Genomic DNA, 23923 nt, shown 5'->3' on the forward strand with positions numbered 1-23923 from the left:
AGAATAGTCTGAAAAAAAAACAACTATTTGCATACTATCCATCTGAAATTAGAATAAGTGTGTAAATCGTGATATACTGAAACTAGTATCACAAAGTACCTAGATGGATTACTATTAATGGTGGAAATTTGGATATTCACACTCCATTAGGACTACAAACAATTAAAATGTGTTATAAAAAACTACAAACATGGATGTGTAAGACTCTACTCTTAAGTAGAAAGGTTAAAGGGTATACTGATAAATCAGTATCAAACCTGACGAAAAAATATTTATTCAATGTTATCTACATTATATTTCATCTACAACAACATTGCGAACTTATAAAGACATGTTTTAGATGTAGAGATACATTTGGGAGATTTCCTTTAACTGTTTCACAGTAAACAACAAGCCTGACAGCATCACTAATAATAACCCAAAGCATTCATATCTATTACTGGTACTTGCTATCAAACTACAAACCATCCTGATCTGCTACAACAGGAAATTAAACATACTGTTTGACAAAACAGTTGTGACACAGTCAGATGAGCGCATTGTGACATCACCACCCTGCCCAGCCACGATCGGCCATCAGTCAGCGGTGGACAGGTCTTATAACACCGCTATTAATGCCTCTATAAATACTGCATGCGTACTAAAGTAGATTTCTGATCAGAGGCAGGTCATACACCACTGCAATGCTCCAAAGGAAGCAACTTACACTATATCTAACCAAAGCTCCAACTGATTTCACTACAACTGCCGGTCATTATGAGCTCACTGCAACATGCTCATTGCAAACATTGCTAGCATTACTCTCTCAGCAGGCTGCTGCATCATCCTGGAGTACTTAGCAAAGCCGAGTCGCATGCGGACATGGGAGCCGCATGGGTAGTCTGGGCTGGGGTAACAGAACTTCAAAGCTTTGAGGAAGGTTAACTCACAAGCGGACGGCTGCCTTGATTGCCCATGTTTTGGTTGGTGTGGTTAGAAGCTCTCCGCAAGAGCTCTGACACACATGGAAGCACTTTTTGGCTTCACTAGTCTGCAATTGGAGCCATTACAGTAATTACAGCTTTAAAGCCGGGCAATTTGTACAAGACATGCAGTAGTGAAACTGCTGAAAAGCATGGCTGCTTCGCCCACTCTGTTTTTTTTTTTTTAGCCCTGGCTTCTCTCAGAGTTTTGAATATTGTAATCTGGGAAGGGATTTTAGGAATTTCTTGGAAGTCATAGAGTTTCATGAGTGTTCTGCCTAAAAAATTTGACAAGTTTTAGATGAAGAGAGGAATGTTTATTATCAGAAGTGAGATTCACGATCACTTGTGGGTATTTCTGTGCGCAAAACAATAGTGACTGACAGCTTTTTTTATGAGCTTAGCCTTTTCATAATTTTTCATAATTTTCTTAAAATAAATAAATAAACAAAGAACTTCAATGAAGAGTTCCTGGAAAAAGATTTGAAGCTAGAAATACTTATGTGAATGAATTACAGCTCCATATATATAAAATTTATTCCTGTGATGTAAAGCTGAATTTTTACAGTTTCACATGATCCTTCAGAAATAATTCAAATATGCTGACTTTAACTAACATGTTAAAAGCAATGTTGTTGTTTATTTTTCTTCCTCAGAATTCTATAATCATAAGAAATTTGTGAACACACATTATAGTGTGTATATATACTCCATAATTCAGTGCACTGGGAAAAAACATCTTAAGAACCAAGGTTGAAAGGTCCTTAAAAATTGTTGATTGTGGTTTACAATATCAGTCCTCATGCAGTTTTTTTTTACTCTCACCCAGGTATTCCTCGGCTCCTCCACACCTCATACAAAACCTCTGGGATGTTTCCACTGGCTGTGCTGGTCCCAGCCTAAAAAACAAAGACAAAACATAGCAATAATGAAAGATGCTCTGTCTTTAAGCTTCCTGTCAAACATGTAAACACACACATTGTTTTGTCTTCCTTTCAATTCTGTTCAGTCCCTGGTATACTCTACCCGTCTCCACCTGTTCAACAGCTCCCCTTTCTAATCTATCTATATTTATAGTCGCTCTCCTACAATCCCACAGCACCATCTTCAAAACAGCCATCTATATCAGGGAACTTTGAAGGAGAGTTAACGTAACAACTGTGTTTTGCATGAGCAAACACCACATTCTGAGGCTAATTTTGATGGCTCTATATTTAGACTAGGCTCGTTTTTCATTTTTCAGAGTTTCAGTTGACGAGTTGACTGTACATTGAGCAGCCCAGTCCACTGCAGTTCCCCACAGGGCTTGGATAACAGCCTGGAGAGAGTCTGTCGGCCAAAACACACAAAGTTCAGCAGACCTGCCTGAACATGAGGTCTCTATTTCTTTGATTGGTCAAAAGATGGAAAAAAAACTAAATCACAAGGCAAGCTGAAGTGATGACCTGAAGCATGTCCCTCATCAAATAAAACACATCACTCATCACATCACAGTGACTTCTCCTATAAACATTTTTATTTTTTTTCTGTTTAAACTCTAAAAATAGGTAAATCAGAAGCAAATGATTAACAAATATAAGCCAACAGTCTGTAAATTTGTGCTTGACATAGAATGCAAAAAATGCCTTTCTTTTAACATGTGATGCTGCCTTAGAATTCCACCAAAATTAGACTGGAGTTTGTATTGAAATTTGTAGTGGCTTATGGTTTTAGGACAGCCTTTGTGTCAGGCTTCAAATGCTGCCTAGGTTTTGGAATAGAGCATCTGCAGCAGATACCAAGCTCTAAAGTGCAGTTCCGTTCCAGGCCATAGACAACTGGAAATTACTCTTAAATATACAAACGTCTTCTGACATCTAACATGCACAGCTCTGCCTGTTTTGAATCTGGACTGGACAGAAGACAGTAAGAGGACTGCATTTGTGCGCCGGTTGCGTCCCTGGATGACCCTGCGATTGGATCAAGCTGCGTGTCTACTGGCGCTTTTTCTTCTCTCTTTTGTCTACATTAGGGCCTTTTGTTTGTTCACCGTGCACTGCATCTGGGAGGCATCAGGAGACAGATTTAAACAACAGTTTCAAAGTCTCACCTTAGCCAACATTATCCAAGTCTTCGCAACATCTAGCGGAGTCGTGACGAACGCTGCTACTCCGCCTGGAAAGAGATGCATCGTGCATATGTATCAGCACACAAACACAAACAAGCACTAATTACAGTGATAATCATGTTATAATTACCACTGAGCATAAATGTAAATATGTGGCATGACATCAGCCCTGATCACCCGATGGAAACGCTCTGGAGAAAAAGAGCAAATGCGGATGAATTTTTCAAACTAGTCTGGCAACGTCAAGCACTCGTAAACACTTATGCACATTCATAAACTTGTTTTGGCGTGAATGAGAACAGAAAGAGTTCTCTCTCCTCTCTAATAGCAGTAGGACAAACAACTGCTTCGAGCTTTAAACACGCTCTCCCCAATGCTGGTATAAACAAGTTTTCCCATAATCCCGGATTTTACTTGATTAACCAACCATTAAAAGCTGCCCAAGTGATGTGTCTTTAGAGAAATGCTCTATGTTCAGGCTGTCCATTACCATAGAACAGAATTTCGACCTCAGGTTGTAAAAACAAGCAAAGAATCACATGTACAGAAATACATTTTCAACTTAAGTAAATTCTTCCATACAAAAAGTTTGATATTAAAATGGTAAAGTTGTCTAAATCATATACAAAAGCAGTTGGACTCATTATTTTAACATAACCACTGGTTACGTGTTACCATCATGACTCCTAACGGATTTCTCTCTATATAAAATGTTTTATCCTGGTATTCTTTTTGTTCCTCCTCGGGTGAATGATGTTATGCCGATGGCTGATAGACCTTTTGAATCCACAACCACTTTTTAGTTTCACTATTACTGTCAGGATTCGCGATCGCACGTACTCTATTTATACGATGGAGTGGCAGTACTTACCATACATTTTACAAGATTATATGTTTGTCAGTGGTACTGAGGATCAGCAAATCATTCGCCATCATCCTCAGTCATCTCTCCTTACATCATGTCTACACTGGTACCAGACACGAAAGTTGTCATGTGGCGCCGCGCCGCATCAGCTAAAGACTGTCTACACTGAATGCGACAAACTGACCACTGAAAATCATTTGAAATCTGTGTCATACATATTAATAATGAATCTCTATTAAAGATAATTCGTTTTATATTACTTTGACGTATCGCACAATGTCGCGTTGCTCATATCCGGTGTAGATACAGTGTTAGGAATCGTTAGTCGTTTTCCCTTATGAGGATTCACGCTTAGGACAACCCCTCCGCTCGCCCCGGATGTCATCGCCCATCGCGGTGTTTCACTGTAGACATCGTCTGATGCCAAATTTGTAGACATCGCCCAACCCTAAATTCTAGTGCATTACTTTCATGCTAACCCACATAATGTTTACACTTCATGGCTATACTTTTAAAGTAGTGTATTTTAACAATTAACCTTTTATACGTGTACTTAACCCAGAAAACGATAGTGGGATAGGAGAGAGATTGGGCAAAAAAAAGATTTTCTCATTTGTACCCTTGAGGCTTGCAGCTGTAGCAACCGTGACCATACAATGCGTCACAATTCTCGTTTGTTTGTGCGATTTCACAATGACGCTAACAACCGCAATCCACCTAAAGCGATGCATCTGTGCTAAAGCAGCACATGTGCACAAACAACTCAAATTCCAAGATCACTCTCCAGGTGGCGTGGCTGGCAGCCATGTTCTTTCCCCTCTGGGTAAAGCATCCTCGTTTATGTCACTGTGTCCCAGTACCTGATGAGTGATCACTCTGGGTGGAGATGTTTTCCAAAATGACAGCTGCAAGGGCCCCTGGGCCAGACTTGAGCTCCCTCGGGATAAACCTGGACATTGGATCTAGTTTGTAAACTCAATGACTGCTGACAACAGCTACGAAAGTTACAGAAAATCTGATGTGGGGCAACAAAAGGTCAGGGTTGTACACTTCCCCTACTGACTCTCCACCTCTAATTGGATGTTTCTGTCCCTCTCTGTCGGTGCACACCAGCTGGTGAACAACCTGATGTGACCATCTTGACCCGCGAGGAATTAAACAGGAATGCGCCTGGGTAAAGTTTGGATATTCCTGGCGTTGGACCCCATCTCAACTCCCTATCTCTCGTTCTGCCTCACTCTCTTTTCCCAGACCTCTGTGCCGAGGCTAATCCCACACACCTGCAAGAGCTCCGCACACTGCCGCCTGCCAAGAGTCCAGCCGTCCCCCCTGCCTCCTCCACCACACGGCCTACACAGAGAAAGAGAGAGAACATTTAGGATCAGTCATTAAAAAAAAGAAACACCCAAAGCCCTTGGGTTTACATGTATGGGAACGCTACAGAACAGCTACTTCACATCTCCAGAATGATATCAGAGCCACAAGGAACAGTGACAAAATCTGAAAGCAAGGAATCTTGACCATGCCTAACTTCCACAGCTCAGTGCTACAGTATTGTACACACATGCAAACTCTGTCACTCTCTGGAAAACACATCTTCTTTCATGCTGGTTCAGGGTTTTCCAAGAGACAAGGGGAAAACGCTATTGAGCTTTGATGAGATGTCCGGCACTAGTCATAATAAAGATTGAGTTATGTTAATTTGATAAAAAAATTATGAGATAAAAACATTAGCATGGATGAATTAATGACAAGAGAATTAAGTTGGATAATAACACTAATTTTGTTACAATAAAACGGTTATTAAACTGAAATGAATCAACATTAAAAGGACTTGAGCTGAATAATGATTGCCTTCTGTTAAAAAAAAAAAAAAACTGCTTAAGTTGGTTTAACAGGTCTTCCAGCCTGGTCATAACTGGTTCAAGGCTGGTTTTAGAGGGTTCTGACCACTTCATTAGCTGGTTAGGCTGGGAGACCACCTGACCAACCAGCTAAAAACAGCTTAAACCAGATACTTTCAGCTTAAACCAGCCAACCATCTTAAGCTGGTTTTAGTTTTTTTTTTTTTTTTTTTTTTTTTTTTGCTCTATGTTAAGTTGCTTAAATTTGTTTCATAAATGATGCATTTTATAATATTAACACTTATTTCCCATTAATACGAAGCTGCTTTGAAACAATATGCATTTTATAATTTATATATTTATATAATACAATTATATAAATAAACGTGACTTGACTTCCACAGCTAAGTGCTATTGTACACACATGCAAACTCTATCAGTCCCTGGAAAACACATTGTCTTTCATGCTGTTTCAGGGTTTTCCAAGAAACGAGGGGAAAACGATATTGTGCTTTGATGAGAGTCACAGATGGAAGGTTATGATGAGCACAGCGTTTCTACATTGTGCGAAAGGGAAGATGCTAGTGCTGGCTAAGACATCAGATCTGTTCCAAAACCTAGCGAGCTGCTTTTTCATCTGCTCTTCTATCTACTAAAGAAGGATTCTAACTGAAATAAAATATCAGAAAATCACTCAAGCGCAGCTAGAAATATAAGCAGCACTCCACATAAATAATGTTTGATGCTAGCATGTTGCTAAGCTAAGAAAGAAAGTCTATTAAGCATAAACGTATCACAATACAGGTGAAATAAGGTGAAATAGTTTATTTTTATTTCATTTAAAGTTAATATCAGTATTTCTTGGTTTCAAACAAAACATAATCACATGCATAATCAATATTTCTTTCTATGCTACTTTTTAAAAAATTTGGGTAAATACATATTTAATATTTTAATGTTTTTGAAAGAAATTGCTTATGCTCGCCAATGACGTGTTTATTTATTTGATCAGAAATACAGTAAAATAACTATTTTATGTTTTCAAATGTATTTATTCTTTTCTCGTCCCACGATTATTCAGAAATCATTCTGCAATTCTGATATGCTGGGATTTTTTTTCTGTATTCTTTTAATGGAAAGTTTAAAAGCACATTTGTCTAAAATATCAACCTTTTGTAAAAAATTATAAATTTCCTAACATTTTGAACAGTCGTGTATCTGCCATCTTGGATTAAATGTTTTGGCTTATGTTTGGCTATAAACAGACAACTCACTAGGTTTTGGAGCAGAGCTTTTGTGTTGACGAGTCGGTACAGGTGTGATCTGTTGCCTCCGGTAAGACAGGTCTGACAGGATTTCAGTCAACTGCACAATTTGTACTAATTTTAGGATGGCTAATTGTTGTTTGAACTCCGAGTATTTAAAGAGGTGTAGGAGGGGAAGAATGCGGTCAATTCAAGAGAAATGTGTTTGTGAAGACGGAGGAGGGAGTTTCAGTGACTTCACGTATTTGCTGGTTTTGTGTTGCGTTTGGTGGGAGTCATTATGCAGCCAGGCTGCAGTCAGATAATTGCTGAAGTTTTCCAACGGCCTTAGACCAGGAGCATCTGATGGCAAAGAAAGGAAAACAATTGAAGCACATCATGAAATAATTATGAATGATCCCCTCCAGCTCTGTGCACAAGAACACACACACACCACATAAACGCTCTCTTCGTCAGTACATCATATGTGTTTCATTAGCTGTCAGATTAAGGAAGAGTCTTTGTTTTTGAGTTCAAAGAGCTTTTGCTGGAGAACATCCATTTATCCCCGTCACACTCATTGAAAACAAACTGGAAGCAAGTTCACCTCAAAACAAACTGACTGACCACAGCTCTACATGTCAGGATGTACCTGACATGAACTACATTTAATACTAAGACAGGTGTTACATTCAGCTGCTGTTATATTTTATCAGCAAAATGACATGAAATGACTCATAACATGATGCTGCGGTTCAAATATATCAGAATGCCCTTATAATGCAATGCAAGTATGAGTTGCATTCTCAATGTTGCAGTCTAATGTGGGCACTATAATGGGCATAAACTTTATAGCATAAACTCTCTTATTTTATGGTCAGTTTACCCTTTCATGTCAAGTAGCGTCATGGAAGGGAAACAGCTTGATGAGATTCTATATTAATGCAAATTTGATGCAAAAAGGTATATTTTAAATATTGAAGTTAATATTTTGTCATGTAATGTTAAATCTTAAAACTAAAATAGCATCTAATTTAAGAAGACGAAAAAAACTAAAATAATTAAATTAACATTTTAAAGCCACGATAATGTTAGTATCAGATTTTCATTACCTTCATTAGTAAAGCAGACTTGACTTGACTTTTGTGATGTACATCATTGGTCAAAAGTTTGGAATAATTTAGATTTTTTGAGAAAAAGGTCTCAATCTCACCAAAGCTGCATTTATTTGATCAAAAATACAGTTAAAATAGCAATATTGTAAAATATTATTAATGAATTGAATTGAACTATTTTTTTTATACATTTTAAATTGCAAATTTTCCATGTAACTAAATTACAATTAAAATTAAAATTTAATTAAAAACAATAAGGAACAATTTTTTTTATTAATAATTAATTAAAACAAATAATTAACACATATGCAATGTTCAAAATAAGACAAATTACATGCATTAAAAAAACTGAAGTAAAATCTGTCTTTGATGTGAACAACAATACTATTACTCAAATTAAAAGAAAAAAAAATGAATCAGAAACTGAAATGCATGAGTCTTAAAATGTATGATATGGAGTCTATTTTTTTGTGCGCGTTGTTTTTTGTTTTTACCATTGAAAGGTGGAGAATAGAGACATTTGTAGACCTGAGCATGTGGGCTCCGTTCGTGTGGAAAGATGGGGAGCTTGATAACATGGTCAGGGTGGGTAGTAAGGTTTAATAAAGAACTGTGAGAAGCCTTGTGTGACAGGAACAGTGTGTTTAATATGATTCTGGCAGCTGCTGGTGATATGCGAGTGAAGGTGCAGTGTGAGAGGATTTCTGGAGGTTAAACACTCTTAGAGCAGAAGCAGGCAGTGGATGAGGACCGAGTTGCAGGTAGTTGTGAAATATTTTGGGCCTAAATAGAAAATGAGGTGGTTTAGGTATAAAGAAATGGCCTGATTTGCTTGATTTTTCCAACTGGCATGTTATACCCACACCTGCCACGTCCACATAGCTTGAACTTTTCATTCAATAACTATAATAAAGTCTGACTCAACTCCTTTATTTAACTCAGCACATACCGGAGATCATTTTAAAAACATTTATCTGGACAAATGGACCTTTTTTTAACCATACTAAAGGATTTATTTACTATCGTGTTTTCCGGAACACACCACCAGGCATTACTCCAAATGTACTTCAGCTTCAATTACTCAAACCAAACTAAGACTCACTCATGACACACTTGCACTTAATCATGGGAATAAGTTTGATCCAATGACACATAAACGTCGAGTTGAGTGGGCACGGTGGGAAATAAATGGCCGGCTGATGTAATGACACAGCTGCTCGGTGGTTTTGTAACAGAGCAGCACCGAGTTTAGGGGATTGTTGGTAGATAAACTTTGGGAATTGTGGGATACGCTGGAGAGAACAGATGGTTTATTGCGGCCTGTCGCTCAGATGCCGGGGCTTAAGATATGTTTTGGTGCGAATGACTTGAGAACTGGTTTGGTGAGACTTGGGGTTTGATTTCCCAACGTGAAATGCTTGCCAGGCTTGTGTGCTGCCCAACACAAAACGTGCAAAGAACTGTTCGTTAAACTCTTTTCATTAAAAAAAGCAAAGAAAATCCTGATATGGAGCCTTATTTTTGTGCTTTTGAGAGACTTCATGTGTAAAGCATGTAGGACACGTATTTCAGTATCTCTTCATCTGCTTTAAACTCTATTATTATAACAATTCAGCCGCTCGAAGAATGCATCTCTGAATGTGACAAGCAGAAAAGATGCATGCGTAAAGATGCAAGGATGATGGTTTAAAATAAGGGTGAAATGGTTCAAGCTACCCACAATTAGAAAAAATATTTTTATTTCACTATATATGGTAGACTCAAGGCTTGCATGAAGTTTTAATAATCACTTTAATTCTTTGAGAAAAAGGAAGTACACACTGCTGCTATAACGATTAAGGCACAGAGGAACAATATTGGTAGAATATTTTTATTAAGTTGACAAGTGGAAATATATAAAACTGTAATTATTCATTGTAGTGCTTAAAATGTTACATTTAAGCTCGTTGTTGGGTTTCATCTGTGAACTGCATTTTCTTTTTACTTTCAACCGGCAGCTGAAATATCAATTTACTATTTATAGCTACATTTAACTACATTTTACGGTAGGTATTCCTTTATCTGTCAATCTGTTAGTTTATTATTCTTAAGTATAGGAATTTTTCACTTAAAAATGAAAATCTGTTAGCTCATGTCATTGCAAATTTTTATGACTTGATTTTGTTTTGTTCCACAGAACAATGTTTGTTACCATTAAGTTTTCTAAAAATATCTTATGTTTATGTTCCACAGAAGAAAGTAAGTCTGCAGGTTTAAAAAGACAATAAATGTTGACAGCATTTTCATTTTTAGGTGAACTATCCCTTTAATACACTGATATCAGATTTATTTATTTTTTTTCATTTTACATTTAAATTGCACTCTTACTCTTTTGTAGCCAAAATATAAAACCACTGAATTTCAATTCTAATCCACTGGTAGTGTACTAGGTCACCCCTTAATATCCAAATCTGTGTCCAGAATAAAAACCTTTTGCTGAATAAATCTTACTCATTTTTTGTCAATTTTGTCATTTGTTTCCAAGGTCATTTAAAACCGAATGCACGTGTGGTATGCTTGAAAATAACCAATGAAGCGAGAGCAGCCATTTAAAACCAACACTGGCATCTCACACCATTGTCTAATCTACGCTTTCTTGCTTTTCAAAGCCATGCACTTTTGAAAGAGAGTTTAGCAAAGACTCTCACATTCCAACGGTTCCACACAGATGGCCAGAGAGGCTGAAAACATGGAAGAATGAAGGAGTAGGAGAATGCCTTTGAACGTGTCACAAAGAGGCGGCCATGAATGACACTCCTTATTACGGAGCGAGAACCGCGGTTAACGCTCGCCCACAGCTGCACGTGCTATTGTCCTCCAATGCCTCTCCATCTCCGCTTCGCTCCAGTCGCTAGGCCAAGAGCGCTAATGGAATTTTCTGCTCTCGCCCTGGAGACATGATGTCACCCTCACAAACTGGGCCCGTTTTTTGGGAAGAAAAACGACTTTTATGTGGCCCAGACCAGACAATGAAGAAGGAAATGGACAGTTGGTTAAGACTCAAGGCTCGCGAAAATTATGATTCCGCTTAGCCACCGCTGAGGGCAACCAATAAAATGTAGCGTCATTTTGAGAGCACCTAAAAAGAGAGTTATTAACAGATATCGAGGCAAAGTGTTTGGAGATTGAGGTGTAAATTTGTCAGACCATTACCAGGCCATTATTCCTATGTTAGAGCAATTTATGAGGTCAAATTAGATTGAAATGAGAGCAGATTCATACCTTTAGGTACTCCCAGAGTGGAAACTGAACCAGCGAGAATGGGATCTGAAATAAAAAGACATAAAAAGTTATAATAAAGGCTAGATCAGAGAATAGGAATAGTTCACCTAACAAAAAGAAGAAAAAAAGAAAATAATTATTTTGTCACTTATTCACTCTCATGTCATTCCAAAGCTGTGGCTTTTTTGTCTTTTGATGAATATACTAGCTGCTCTTTTCTACATGATGGAAGTAAAAAGCTTTCTACAAAATGATAAAAATCACTATAAAAGTATCATCTTTCATCCAAAAATAAAAATTAAATAAATGCATCATACAGCTTGGAATCACATTAAGGAAAATAATGAAAGAATTTTTGCTTACTCTTAAGACTGGATACAAAGTCTGTCTTAAAGTGACAGATTACACACAGTTCTGAAATAAAAACTTTTGACATTAATGAAAAACCTCCTTTAGAGCAACCAAAATAATGGCATGATGATGTTCACTGGGAGAAAAGGGGAGAAAAAAAATATCTTAGCGTCTTCTGTAAAAGAAAATGGATGACTTGTGGCAACATGTTCAACCACAAGCACTGGCCATTTATCTCATGTGTCAAACTGTTTTAATACTGATGTCTGCACGTCTGGAAGTGTGAGGTATAAGAGTGAGAGAGAGTGTGTGAAAGACAGAAAGAGAGAGATGATAAATAAATGAAGAGTCTGTGGTCAGAGAGAGAGAGAGAGAGAAAGAAAGCACAAAAGAGGGAGAGGTGGCAGAAATCTTCCTCTTCACCCAATCAGGCACAGCACAGCTAAAAGAGAGGAAATCGATGGTACTGCTGAACAGTGGGCTGACAAAATCCTGAGAGAGAGAGAGAGAGAGAGACAGAGAAAGACTGCGAGAGAGGTAAAATAGAGATCTGATCCATATGAAGGTCATGCTACAAGCAAGAAAGCTTATTCACCCAGACAGCGATTCGCAGTGACAAAGTGACCGGAAGTCATTTATTTTGAATGAGTTGCTGATTTGATGTGTTTTGAGAGAGAGAGAGAATTGATACAGCATATGCTTTATGTTTACTTGGGTGTTGTCAGGCCAAGTAGCTTCTAAGGTGGTGTGAGTGGATGCCAAGGTGCTGTTAGGGAATTCTGGATGGTGTTTTGTGTTTTTATGTATAGGGCTCTATGAATTTATTTTTCTTTTCTTTTTCGAATTCCACTTTTTTTCTGTTTTAATTTTCTAGAATCTGTATTAATGGTTAAAACTGTATTGATCAAAATAATTTCTAATTAACTGAAAAACATGATTCTTACAATATTAAACATCAATTTATAAAACATTCAATGAAAATGTAATTTCTATGACCCTATGAAATGTATTTTAATTATATATATATATATATATATATATATATATATATATATATATATATATATATATATATATATATATATATATATATATATATTTTTTTTTTTTTTTTTTTTTTTTTTTTTTTACCAAATTCTGTTTTCCATTAATTTTCTGGATTCTATTTTAAAAGTTTCATTATAATAAAAATCATCTTTAATTAATAGATTTTTTATCAAAATATATGAAAAATGTTTTTATTTTTTTTTATTTAGGAATACTGTTATTTGTTTATATCTTTCTGCTGAATAAATGCCTGGTAAATATTCCTTTAAAAACTATGTTTTATTTGTAGTAGTAGAAGTAGTATCATTACATTAAGCAATATTTCTATTACTATTATAACTATCACTAATATTTCTGTTAACACTGTTACAGTTTCTTCAAGTTAAACCGAACTTTTACTTTGACAGGTTGCTGTGAAGACCTTTAGGTTTCTGTTTGTATATGATATGATGATAGTTTGACTCAAAAGAAATTGTAAAATGTTCATGAAGTGACTCTCAAAGATTTTGTTCATGTTTTCATGTATAAATTGAAGCGCTAGAAGCTGAAAACACTGCGAGCATCACACACGCTTCAATATGTATGTATGTAGTTGGTAAAGTTTTTAAAGTGACTGTTAGGGGGTTGCCAAGTTTTCTGAATGCAGTTATTGTGTTTGCTAGACAGTGAACAACAAAACACTTCAAATAACCGCCACAAAATCAGTATTAATTAACAAATGATTCATTTTCACAACACAAAGATGAGGGGCGAGTTATTCTGAATAAAAAATACCATGTATGAGTAATACTACGACGTAGCATAACTTGCCCCTTTAATTAAAAAATGATAAATTTCCATAATCTGCAGTCTTTTTCCACACTCATACCAAACATCAGATCAGTTTTCCTAGCTCCTGAGCTCCATCCAGAACACTTTACTGGAAACAACTCTTAGGACAAAAAGGCTGACTATGAAAACAAAGCTCTCATAGGCTTAAATTGGAAAAACTTTCAAAAGATTTGACAAAAATGAACATAACGAACACAATGAAGCAGCACTGCATGGGCATCATGCGCACTGCCAAAGCTCAGGCATTTCTCCGTTTCAAAACAAAGAACAGATTGGTGCAATGTGACCTGACACTGAGGAGTGTGTACGTCTTTGTGCATTTTTTCCAAAATCAGCCACCTGTCTTTTATTACCTACGTGATAAATTCAGCGTCTCCGTGCTCAGAGGAATCTGCTAACAAAAACGAGGCACAGCTGATTTATGCATAAGTTTAACACTTCTGGCAGAGACGGGGCGCCTGAGCAACACAGATGGTCAGATTTATATTGATAAGGCCGTAATGGTTGACAAGACAGAGGGGATGATGGATATGGAGAGACAGAGGGATGGAAAGCAGGTTTCTGACAAAAGGCCAGTCGGTCCAGTGGATGACAGCACATTTAACACGTGTGATCTGAATGCTGACCAGCAGTACCAACATCAGTTTAAGCACATTAGTATAACACTTCATCCCTGAAGTGCATTTGTAATGCACCAAAACCAAGCCATAATGGTAGAGTGTGTGGTTTTTTGTCAATTTGGAGACAACAGACAAACAACAACAGGCTGATGTGTATCAAAGAATCTCTCTGCTGTCCGTGTCGATATCAGCAGGTGGAACTGTCAGGTACACTATCATTGAGAGATAGGGCTGGCTGCTTGTTTGTGACGGGTTACCCGTGGGAATATTAGTATGCTGCAGTGCTCTTCACTGTCAGGCTCCTGGCCAACAGTGTGATAGCTAGGAAAACAGATGTCAAAATGCATTTAAATTAAGCTTGATTAGACAGGGGACAGTTTGCATGCTATTTGACAAATGGCTTTAATAGGTCAGACGTTACTGGGTGAATACTAATGAGAGGAGAAAGGAACAGAGATCAGTCTGAAATCTGATTCAGTTCGATTGGATTCATTTAAATCACATTCATTTTCAGTCTGCCTTGATTAAAATGTGACCCAATGTGGGTTTTTAAATATGTTAATTAAATAGTGGACTATATCCATCAGTTGTATGAAAGCACAAGATTTAGTAAGCTGATGTTGATAATGAAATAAATTCTATAAAAAATTTTTTTTTTAAAAATGTCTGTTTGAATAATTAAAAAAAATTATTAAATAAAACAATAAAAACAAAATATTACTAATAAAAAAAATTAACTTTAGCCAGACTGTATAAATGTCTATACATTAAATCAATATGAGACCAAGTGGCTTTTAAGAGAAAGACCACAGAGGCACACTTTTTGAAAAATAAAAAAATAATTTCCATACAACAACAAGTTTGTTAAAACTAAATCTAATCTTAAAAGTAATAAATACAATTTAAATAATAAATAGCAATAAATGTTAAAACAGAAAGAATTTGGACATTTCAGCCACACTTCATGTATAAATATATTTGCATTAAATTAATATCAAAAACCAATACAGGAGAGGCACACTGAATGACAATGAAAGAAGGAAGGAAGGGATGAATGAATGAAGTGTTTAGACACTTCAGACACATTAATTTTATTTTAATTGTTTTTTGGCATAAGATACAAATGTAAATATTAAAACAGAAGGTGAAGGACTGACATGCAGAGAGGTTAAATGAATGATAAAGAGGAGATGGTCACTGTAAATAGTTATTGTGAAATGAAACCAATAAATCCAAGAAAATGAACACTGAAATTAAAATATTGCCAATGGAAAGAGCAGCTGTATTGGAAAAACAGAAGTACAGTCTTGATTTTGCAGAATCTGTCTACAATGTGTTTCAGCGTGAGGGAAGACGACATCCGTACAGTACTGAAATAAAAAGAAGAATTATTAAAGCACAGTGGAAAAAGGATATTTCTCAACCCTAGAGGGACGACATACAGACCACTCCAGAGACACTCAGCGAAAGAAGAAAAGTGAATGAGGCACAGTGACAGGAAGTAGATGAGGGCCAGATGGATATATCATCAGCTGAGCCGTGATTCAGCAGCGCTGGGTATGAAAACAGCAGACGGACTGGAGGAACCCACAGACTAACTCGCATTTATTACTGAGCGCTGTGGAAAATGGTCGCTTTTACAGGCCCGTCCTCACACACACACACACACACATAGCAAAGCATACTGATAGTATCGACAAGTACAAACAGAAAAGTGTGATTGTCTGTGAGTGTGCAAACACATCAAACACTGACGCAGTAACAAAAGCATATTTATCAACCGAAGCTTTTAATTGACAGCTTGTTGAAGTGCAAAGAGGAACAAATAGGAACAAATTGGAGGCGGAGAGCAGGAGGGGTGAAAACTTGAGGGAAAGAGAGCTTTATTATGCAAAACCATCTGCTAAGTCAAACATGTCACTAAACCTGTTTGTGTCCTGAGTGATTTATGAGTCTCATCACAGGTGTGTGTGTGTTTGTGTGTGCACGTTTGGGTGTCACATTTGTGTTTGTACAGGCATGTTTGCTCACCACTGCCACAATACTGTGTGTGTGTGTGTGTGTGTGTGTGTGTGTGTGTGTGTGTGGGTTGGTGTGAGTGAATATGCATTCAACACCTGACACCTGAGCTCCCTCATGAGATCTATTATCTGTACTTTTCTAATTATGGAACAGATCCAGAAAAATCTCTCTTGAGCTCTAAAATACACAAGAATTTGAAACATGTCACTCGAACAGTCTCAAAGCACCTATACCAAAATATAAACACAGAGACTGGGTAATAATTTCTAATTTAACACACTGATTCCTTATTTAAAATGATATTATATGAAATATAAATACAAATAAAAGTATAAAATATATCTCATGAAAAATATCATAATGCATATTAAAGAGAAATAAATATACTTTTCAAGTAAGTTAAGACTTTATTTTAAACAACTAATATTTTCAGTTAGGATGTATTACATTAATCAAAAGTGACAGTAACATTTACAGTATATTGTTAAAAAATGTGTGATATATATATATATATATATATTATATTAATGATATTAATGATGTAGGATGTGTATCGCTGATCTTTTATGAGCCTTGAAAATGTGATTTAAACCCCAGTGCTATAAAAACCCCTCTGGGAGCCAGTTTAGAAAATAAATAAACACATAAATAATGGAAAAATCAATAAGCTGAAAGAAAGCCAGCGGGATGCCCCAAATGCTTTATCAGAGGAGAGAGAGAGCAAGAGGCTGTGTTGTGTTTCACGCTTCCCTATGGTCATATAATCTTGGCTGAGAAGAGAGAGACCAGCTCCCTCGTACAGAAAACATGCACATAGCTCCAACGAATAAAACACACAACATTCAACAACATTCAAACCTGTTGAGAAAGATCAGAAGTTTGAATGTAAATCTGAACAGTATGGGACAGTATTAGAGCATTTCTAGCTCATAGGTGTACACTGTATAAATAAAGATCTTTACTGGCATCTATGGTTTCAAGAAGAGCCATAAACAACCTTAGACCTTTTCCACTACACAAATGGTTCTTATATTTAGTGCTGCACAATGAATTGTATTTCAATTGTGATCGCAATCTCTGCTTCTCTCCATTTAGCAAGCATAATCATCTGTGATATTTGCTGGGTGGTTATTTATCCTTAAAATGTTTCAATGTATTTTGGCATTTGCATTATCTTTCATTGCCTCCACAATGTTTTATGGTTGCGGTTGCCAGATTTCAAGAGTTTAAATCCCCAATCAGAGCTTTTTAATAAATCAATTTTCTGCCCATGGTTTATCTAATCTTCCCAAGTTGGCGACCATGTGCACTTGCTCGCTACATTATGGAAAAAAAACGCTCAAAAACACTCATTTGGAACAGTGTACGGGGAAAGCGTGAATCAGTAACATAAAAAAGTGCAATACTCTTTTATGCTTGGATATGTGTATCCACTTGCTGAGGAATTCTGACAGACTGAATGCCTCACATGAACACTTCCACTGACTGTGCTTTGACAAGCCTGGAGCACAAGAATGATTCAATCAGCCAATCAGGAAGTGCGGAGTGAGGCAGCAGGCCAATCAGACTTCAGAAACTCCCTGATTTCCATCGGCGCCTGTGACACGCAAGTCAAAGTTTTGGGTAATAATATTATAAACAAATTAAGACTTGTTCAAGGCTGGAGGGGAAAAGAAAGAGAAGAAATGAAGAAGCAAGGGAGGGGTTATGTGGTTAAGGACTGTTTGGAATCAGTGAACTGGCAAATATTCAAGAGTGTAATTCCATTGATATGAGTGAAAACGCTTCCCAGAACCGTCACATAATATTTACATTGTGGGGGGATTTTCTGGCCGGGGTTGCATTGTGCCGTTGCAGCAAGTGTGCCAGGCTGATGCAACAAGTGAACAAAAGAACAATGAAAACACAGACCGCACCCCTATCAACAAGCTACCGGGTCCACGGCCGAACCGTTTGTTTCCTTTGTTCACATTAGAGCAGGTGAGTGCCCCGGGAACAAAATAGGAAATTCAAGTCCGACAGTAACCAATGTAAGGTACAGGCGCATGCGTGCACACACAAACAAACACAGAAACCCGTTTGGCTGGCATGGAGGCCCTTTCACGCGAAGCACCAAAGCGTGGAGCAAGGCCTCGTATGCAGGGCATGATGTCAGAGGGAATCTTTTAGTGAGTCAATTTATTTTCCGTGTATATGTGACATCTGATGCCCCCTGGCCGGTCCAATTAGGTGCTGACAGTGCCTGCGAGATGGATGGCGGTCCTTGGGGGCACACGAGAAAGTCTGAGAAAGACAGAGAGTGTATGAGAGAAGATAAAGGATGGGCCGGAAAAGGGAGAGAGAGAGAGAGAGAGAGAGAGAGAGAGAGAGAGAGAGATACGGGTTTTTAAATTCAGAATCCATTGGTTAACAGAGGTTTTCAAACCGGGTTCCCCAAAGGGCCACAAGGAAGTTCTGTAAGCAATGCAATGCAATGCAAAAAAAAAAAAAAAAAAAAAAAAAAATTAGCAGGAAATATATTTTAATGTTTCAGGAATTTTTATATATTCATAACACATTTTTTACACACATCAAATCTGATCTAATACTATAATATGATTTTTTATCTTGTTACTAAATATCACAAATCAATAGATTCATTATTGTGGCTGTGATTATTTGATCATATTAACAGCTTTTTTTTACAGTAGGAAAAAAAAACAAATATGTATTTAGTTTTGTAAAGGATAAATGAAGATAAATGTGAAATTTTAGTTAACACTAACAATTTTCTTTAGTTTAAATAATTATTTTAATAATAATAACAATTTACAAAAGAACAAACATAATTCGTTCTACAAGCTACATATCTAGAGAAAGGAGAAAAAAATTGGAAATATTATGAATACCATTTTAGCATGTTGCTTTAAAATAAAAACTAACTTAACATATAAAATAACACAAAATTGTATATAATAATACAATTTCTTCTAATAATATAAAAAAATGGGCTTGAGGTGCACATTCACCCATTAAACCACACTGACATTAACCAACAATTAATAATAATGTGTATAAACATCCTGATAAAGATGTTTGGAAGCTTATCTGGAAGACACTGTGCAGAAAGTGTGCATGAAACACTTGTCCAGTTTTGCTAAAGTGTTCTTGTTCTATAAACCCTTCTTTGTGTCTGGAAAAAAGAGACGGATGAAGACTTAAAGCAAATTTGATAATAGACTAATAATTACTGCAAGATGATAATTATAACAACACCTTGTGATGACGGATAACTGTACTGGCAAACTATACAAAAGCAAAGATTTCCTCCGGAATGAACAAAAGCACCCTGGGTGAACTGTTTTTGTGTATTAAAATGAGTTCAATGAGAGTGACTCAGTGTCTAAACTCTTCGAAAAGTAAGAAACAAATCCTGTAAAATCATAAAAGAAGCCACAAATATCATTCATACCCTCTTCCAAGCAAACAATCAAAATTAAGACGCTGCGGACTTCCGGAAAGACTTTCCCTCCGCTCTGAGGGTTAAATAAGTGCAGTTATTTGACATGAAGCAGTGACATCATCCTCTCACCCCTCAAACCTGACGGCTCCCTACAGATGTTTCCAGCCGTGGCCGCTGTTATGTGAGCTAAACTAAACATTACAGTCAGACTTCAGCTTTCAGCAGTCAGTGCTTCAACAGGTGCGTCCTTCCAAATCACCAATCATCTACGCATTGTTTTTTCCCCATTTAACTGACATTAGTGATGGTTTTGGTTAGAAATCATCATGAGGAAGCTTACCCTAACCCAAGTTTTACCTAGCATACGAATCACAGCCACATTTATGGCCTTCCCAGCATGCAGTTTGAAATGACATCACCATGATTTCATTCAATTTAGTTCAATACTATCCCTCAGGAGAGCAATAGTGTAGTCGAATTGGCCATGATTACTTGCTTGCTAATAGACGACACTGCATTCTGTGATTTATATTATGTGTTAAAACAATGGGAGTTCATTCATATTGTCCTGCCAGATAAAATCTGGCATGAGACATTTGTTACTTCAACATCTGTTGACCTTACTCATTTGCACACAGGAAATGCTGAAATGTGAAGGCAATGCTGATAGCTGGGTCAAACATGTGGAAGAAAATCAGCAAGCTATTAAATGTTCCACATCTGAGACATGATAATTGGTTAAAACCTTAAACGCAATGCCACAACCAAATCCGGAATAATTATCGATCGGAAAGAGCTCCTGGTCCGAGCCTCGCTCAAGCTGTAATAATAACATTAACTGTCCCGTAAAGCCGTTCACCTTCAACCTCTCATTATCATGCAGCTCGGTGCTCAGACTCCATTTTTCTCCAGAGACCACTGGGGTTAAATACACAACTCCGGGACACATAAGCATCGCTGCTCGGGAGATAAACTACTGAGACGGGAGAGAGCCAGAAAAATAAAAAGATGTCTAAAATTTAAAAAATTAAAAGCAGAGAGTGTTTTGAAAAGAATACTGAAGGAGAAATACACTGAAAACGAGTATGGGGAAGGATGGTGCGAGGGAAATAAATCACAGTGTGAGACAGCGAAGCTCACCCTGCAATTAGAGGTTAACCTCACACTTGTTTTACAAGGCCACCGCTCTTTCATGAAAAGGGCAATGCATATCACCCTCTCCCTTCTCTTGTTGCTTTCTGATGCATGCATTATTAGATTAGAATGATATTAGTTTGGAAATATTTCTAACAATTTTATAACATATTATAACAATGAATCTTAATACATTTTTATAATAAAAGAAGGATCATGTGACACTGAAGACTACAGCAATGATGCCGTAAAATTTAGCTTTGCCTCACAGGAATAAATGACATTTTAAAACATATTTAAATAGAAAACAGTTCGTTTTTCTAATTTAATATTTCACAATATTACTGCTTTACTGTATTTTAAATAAATGCAGCCTTGATAAGCAGGTTCAAGTGTGGCAGCCACAAAAAAAAAAAATGCTTAATTCAACTAAAATGGAATAAAAAAATATAAAAAAAAGGTCTTTTAAGTAAAGCAATTTATGTATAATATGCCCACATGAGACCTGAACCCTGCTTGTTCTGTATCAAAAAAAAAAAAAATGCATATCCAGCCCAACTGGCCATGAACTTTACTGGAAATAAGAACATAGTTTATTAAGTGTGGAGTAGGATCGTGTGCAGCCTAGTTTCAAAGTTATTATTTTTACTTGATATATATGCAACAAATTAATTTTACACTTGCGTTCCCTCACGGCTGTTGGTGGGGAGCCCCTAGAGCCACAATCTGAACACTGACTTTATGTATGTTTGCGTGAGTGTGAGCATGTTAGTTCGTTGTTGCTCAGAGGCATATTCAAGCTCAGGTCACAGGTCTATGGGCCAGCAGAGGGACAAGAACCCCCCACATACCCCAACCCCTCTTTCTCTCTGGGACCCCAGCCAAACCGGCGGCCCTTATTGAAACCATATGTGAGGGGCTGAGATGGTTTTCTGCTCGGATTGAGGCAAACATGCAGAAAATTGTGGGAAGCAAACATAACCCCAGGACCTAGCGAGATACGCTAATTAAAACAACCTAACCAGCAAACAGAACGTGCGCACAAACCCACACCAGCAAAAAAAATCGAACTGAGCTACTGTTAAAATAAATAAATAAAATAAAAACTTGCAAAGTCAACGCCTGACTTCTGTAAACATCAAAGGTTGTGTGAAATATTATACCATTTACCAATGAATCTAACTTAAAATATAAAATCATATAATTGTATACAATACTAATTTATATATTAATATACAGTAAAAGTCAACTTTTTATAGTAATATAAAAACTCCTATTTAACACTACCATGTATGAATCTGGAACAGAATCTGGAAGGTGTTCAAGCTCTCAAGTGCTTGAGGTGCATTCACCCGTTAAACAACACTGACATTAACCAACAAGCAATAATATTGTGTATAACCTCAGTCTGATAAAGATGTTTGGAAGCTTATCTGGAAGACACTGTGCAGAAGGTGTGCATGAAACACTTGTCCAGTTTTGGTAAAAATGGTCTTGTTCTACAAAGCCTTCTCTGTATCTGGACAAAAGAGACAGATGAAGACTTAAAGCATATTTGGTATTAGGCTAATAATAATTACTGCAAGATGATAACCAGATAAACAGCTTGCCATCAATTTTTAATGTTTTCAGATTTAAGTGTCACACGATCCTTCAGAATTCATTCTAATATGCTGATTTGGTGCTCATTCTATAATTACTTCTTTACACACACACAAAAAAAATAAATAATAATAATAATAATAAATATATATATATATATATATATATATATATTATAGGACAGATATCTATAGATAGATAGATAGATGCATTCATCAGGGAAGTCAAAGATAACACAAACTTCAAATAATTCGAAAATTTAAGAGTCAATTGTTTTATTTAAAAAGGTGTTGTCTTTATAATATCAAGATTTTCTCACCCAGCATAAATGGGTCTTTGCAATATGTATTTATGCATTTCACAACGTTTTCTTCAGATACACTCATGCATTTTCTGCCATTTCAATTGCAATCCAATTGTGTATATCATATCATGAGGCTGTGAGTGAAACATAGCCCTACAGACACACTTGAAATCAATGATCTGATGACTATGTAATGTTAACACCTATGAGCGCGTTCATATTTCTGACTGATGCGTCACAGTCTGAGCTCCAGTACTGCACATGTGGAGCTCTGGTTTAGGATCGGGTGGAGGATCGTCTGTGTAAAGCATTCTAAAGATCTATCGACAAAACCATTATGTGCTCGAGGTGATTTAGTTGATCGTTATGACGCTGGACAGAAATATCAACATTTCAAGCCGTTCTGAGGGTCCCATTCCAGAAAGCTTGGCGAGAGGAGCTAGTCTTGTGATTGTGCTGCACAGCATTGTGGGTAAAGGAATAATTTAACAGCAGCGCTAGACAGGAGTCCCGGCATGAGGAATGAATCAAAAGGATGACGGATTGGAGTCGAACAGGAATGGGAGTCTGAAGTGCACACCAACAACATGAACTATACATCAATCTCTGTATATTACGTTGCTACCTCAAGTGTTCATATGTGAGTGTGTGTGTAGAAGACGGCTGTTTTCTACACATACGAACGTCTGTATCCAATTCGACCCAGACAAATGAAGTGCCTTGTTCAGTGCTATCACATAAGAGGATTCTTCGAATGCTGATCAACAGCCTTGTGAGAAGACCCGCCAAACCCAGTCCCTGGGAGAGTGGAAAGAGTGGACTCTGTAGACTCTGAGGCACATACAGAGTCTACTCATCACACACACAGCTAAACCTCTCTACACCTTGGCCCAAACATCCCTACACTACATCAGCACCATCTGCAAACCAGACATAATTCTCCTTGGGTCATTTTGTCCAAGCTGCAAATAGTCTCACATAGACTTCTGACTGATGACATAAAGTCTGGTCCACTCTGCAACTTATCCTGTATGGATGAGCCGTATACTTAGACTGGACATTGGTATCTGACCAACATGTTAAAAAAACAACACGCAAAAAAATGTATAAACTGACAAAAGCATTATATGCTACCAAGTTCAATCAAACAAATGCCACAAAACCTTCATTTC

The 23923-nt window shown here is 37.0% G+C and overlaps 1 protein-coding gene across 3 annotated transcripts in view; it reads right to left on the bottom strand.

The window, feature by feature from the left end:
* The window catches only part of slc25a26 (solute carrier family 25 member 26), a 44267-nt gene that overhangs the window by 3434 nt on the left and 16910 nt on the right, over positions 1 to 23923 (bottom strand). For 2 of the 3 annotated variants that reach the window (XM_026275363.1, XM_026275362.1), the window contains exons 6-9: positions 11399 to 11443; positions 5215 to 5284; positions 3052 to 3116; positions 1788 to 1861 (exon numbers count right to left, since the gene is read on the bottom strand). In XM_026275363.1, coding sequence (XP_026131148.1) covers positions 1788 to 1861; positions 3052 to 3116; positions 5215 to 5284; positions 11399 to 11443 — 254 coding nt within the window. Of the gene's footprint in view, positions 1 to 1787; positions 1862 to 3051; positions 3117 to 3199; positions 3261 to 5214; positions 5285 to 11398; positions 11444 to 23923 lie in introns of all 3 variants that reach the window. The other variant, XR_003293245.1, reaches the window with a different exon arrangement.

This window comes from Carassius auratus, chromosome 11, assembly GCF_003368295.1.
Source record: "Carassius auratus strain Wakin chromosome 11, ASM336829v1, whole genome shotgun sequence".
NCBI classification, from domain to species: domain Eukaryota; kingdom Metazoa; phylum Chordata; class Actinopteri; order Cypriniformes; family Cyprinidae; genus Carassius; species Carassius auratus.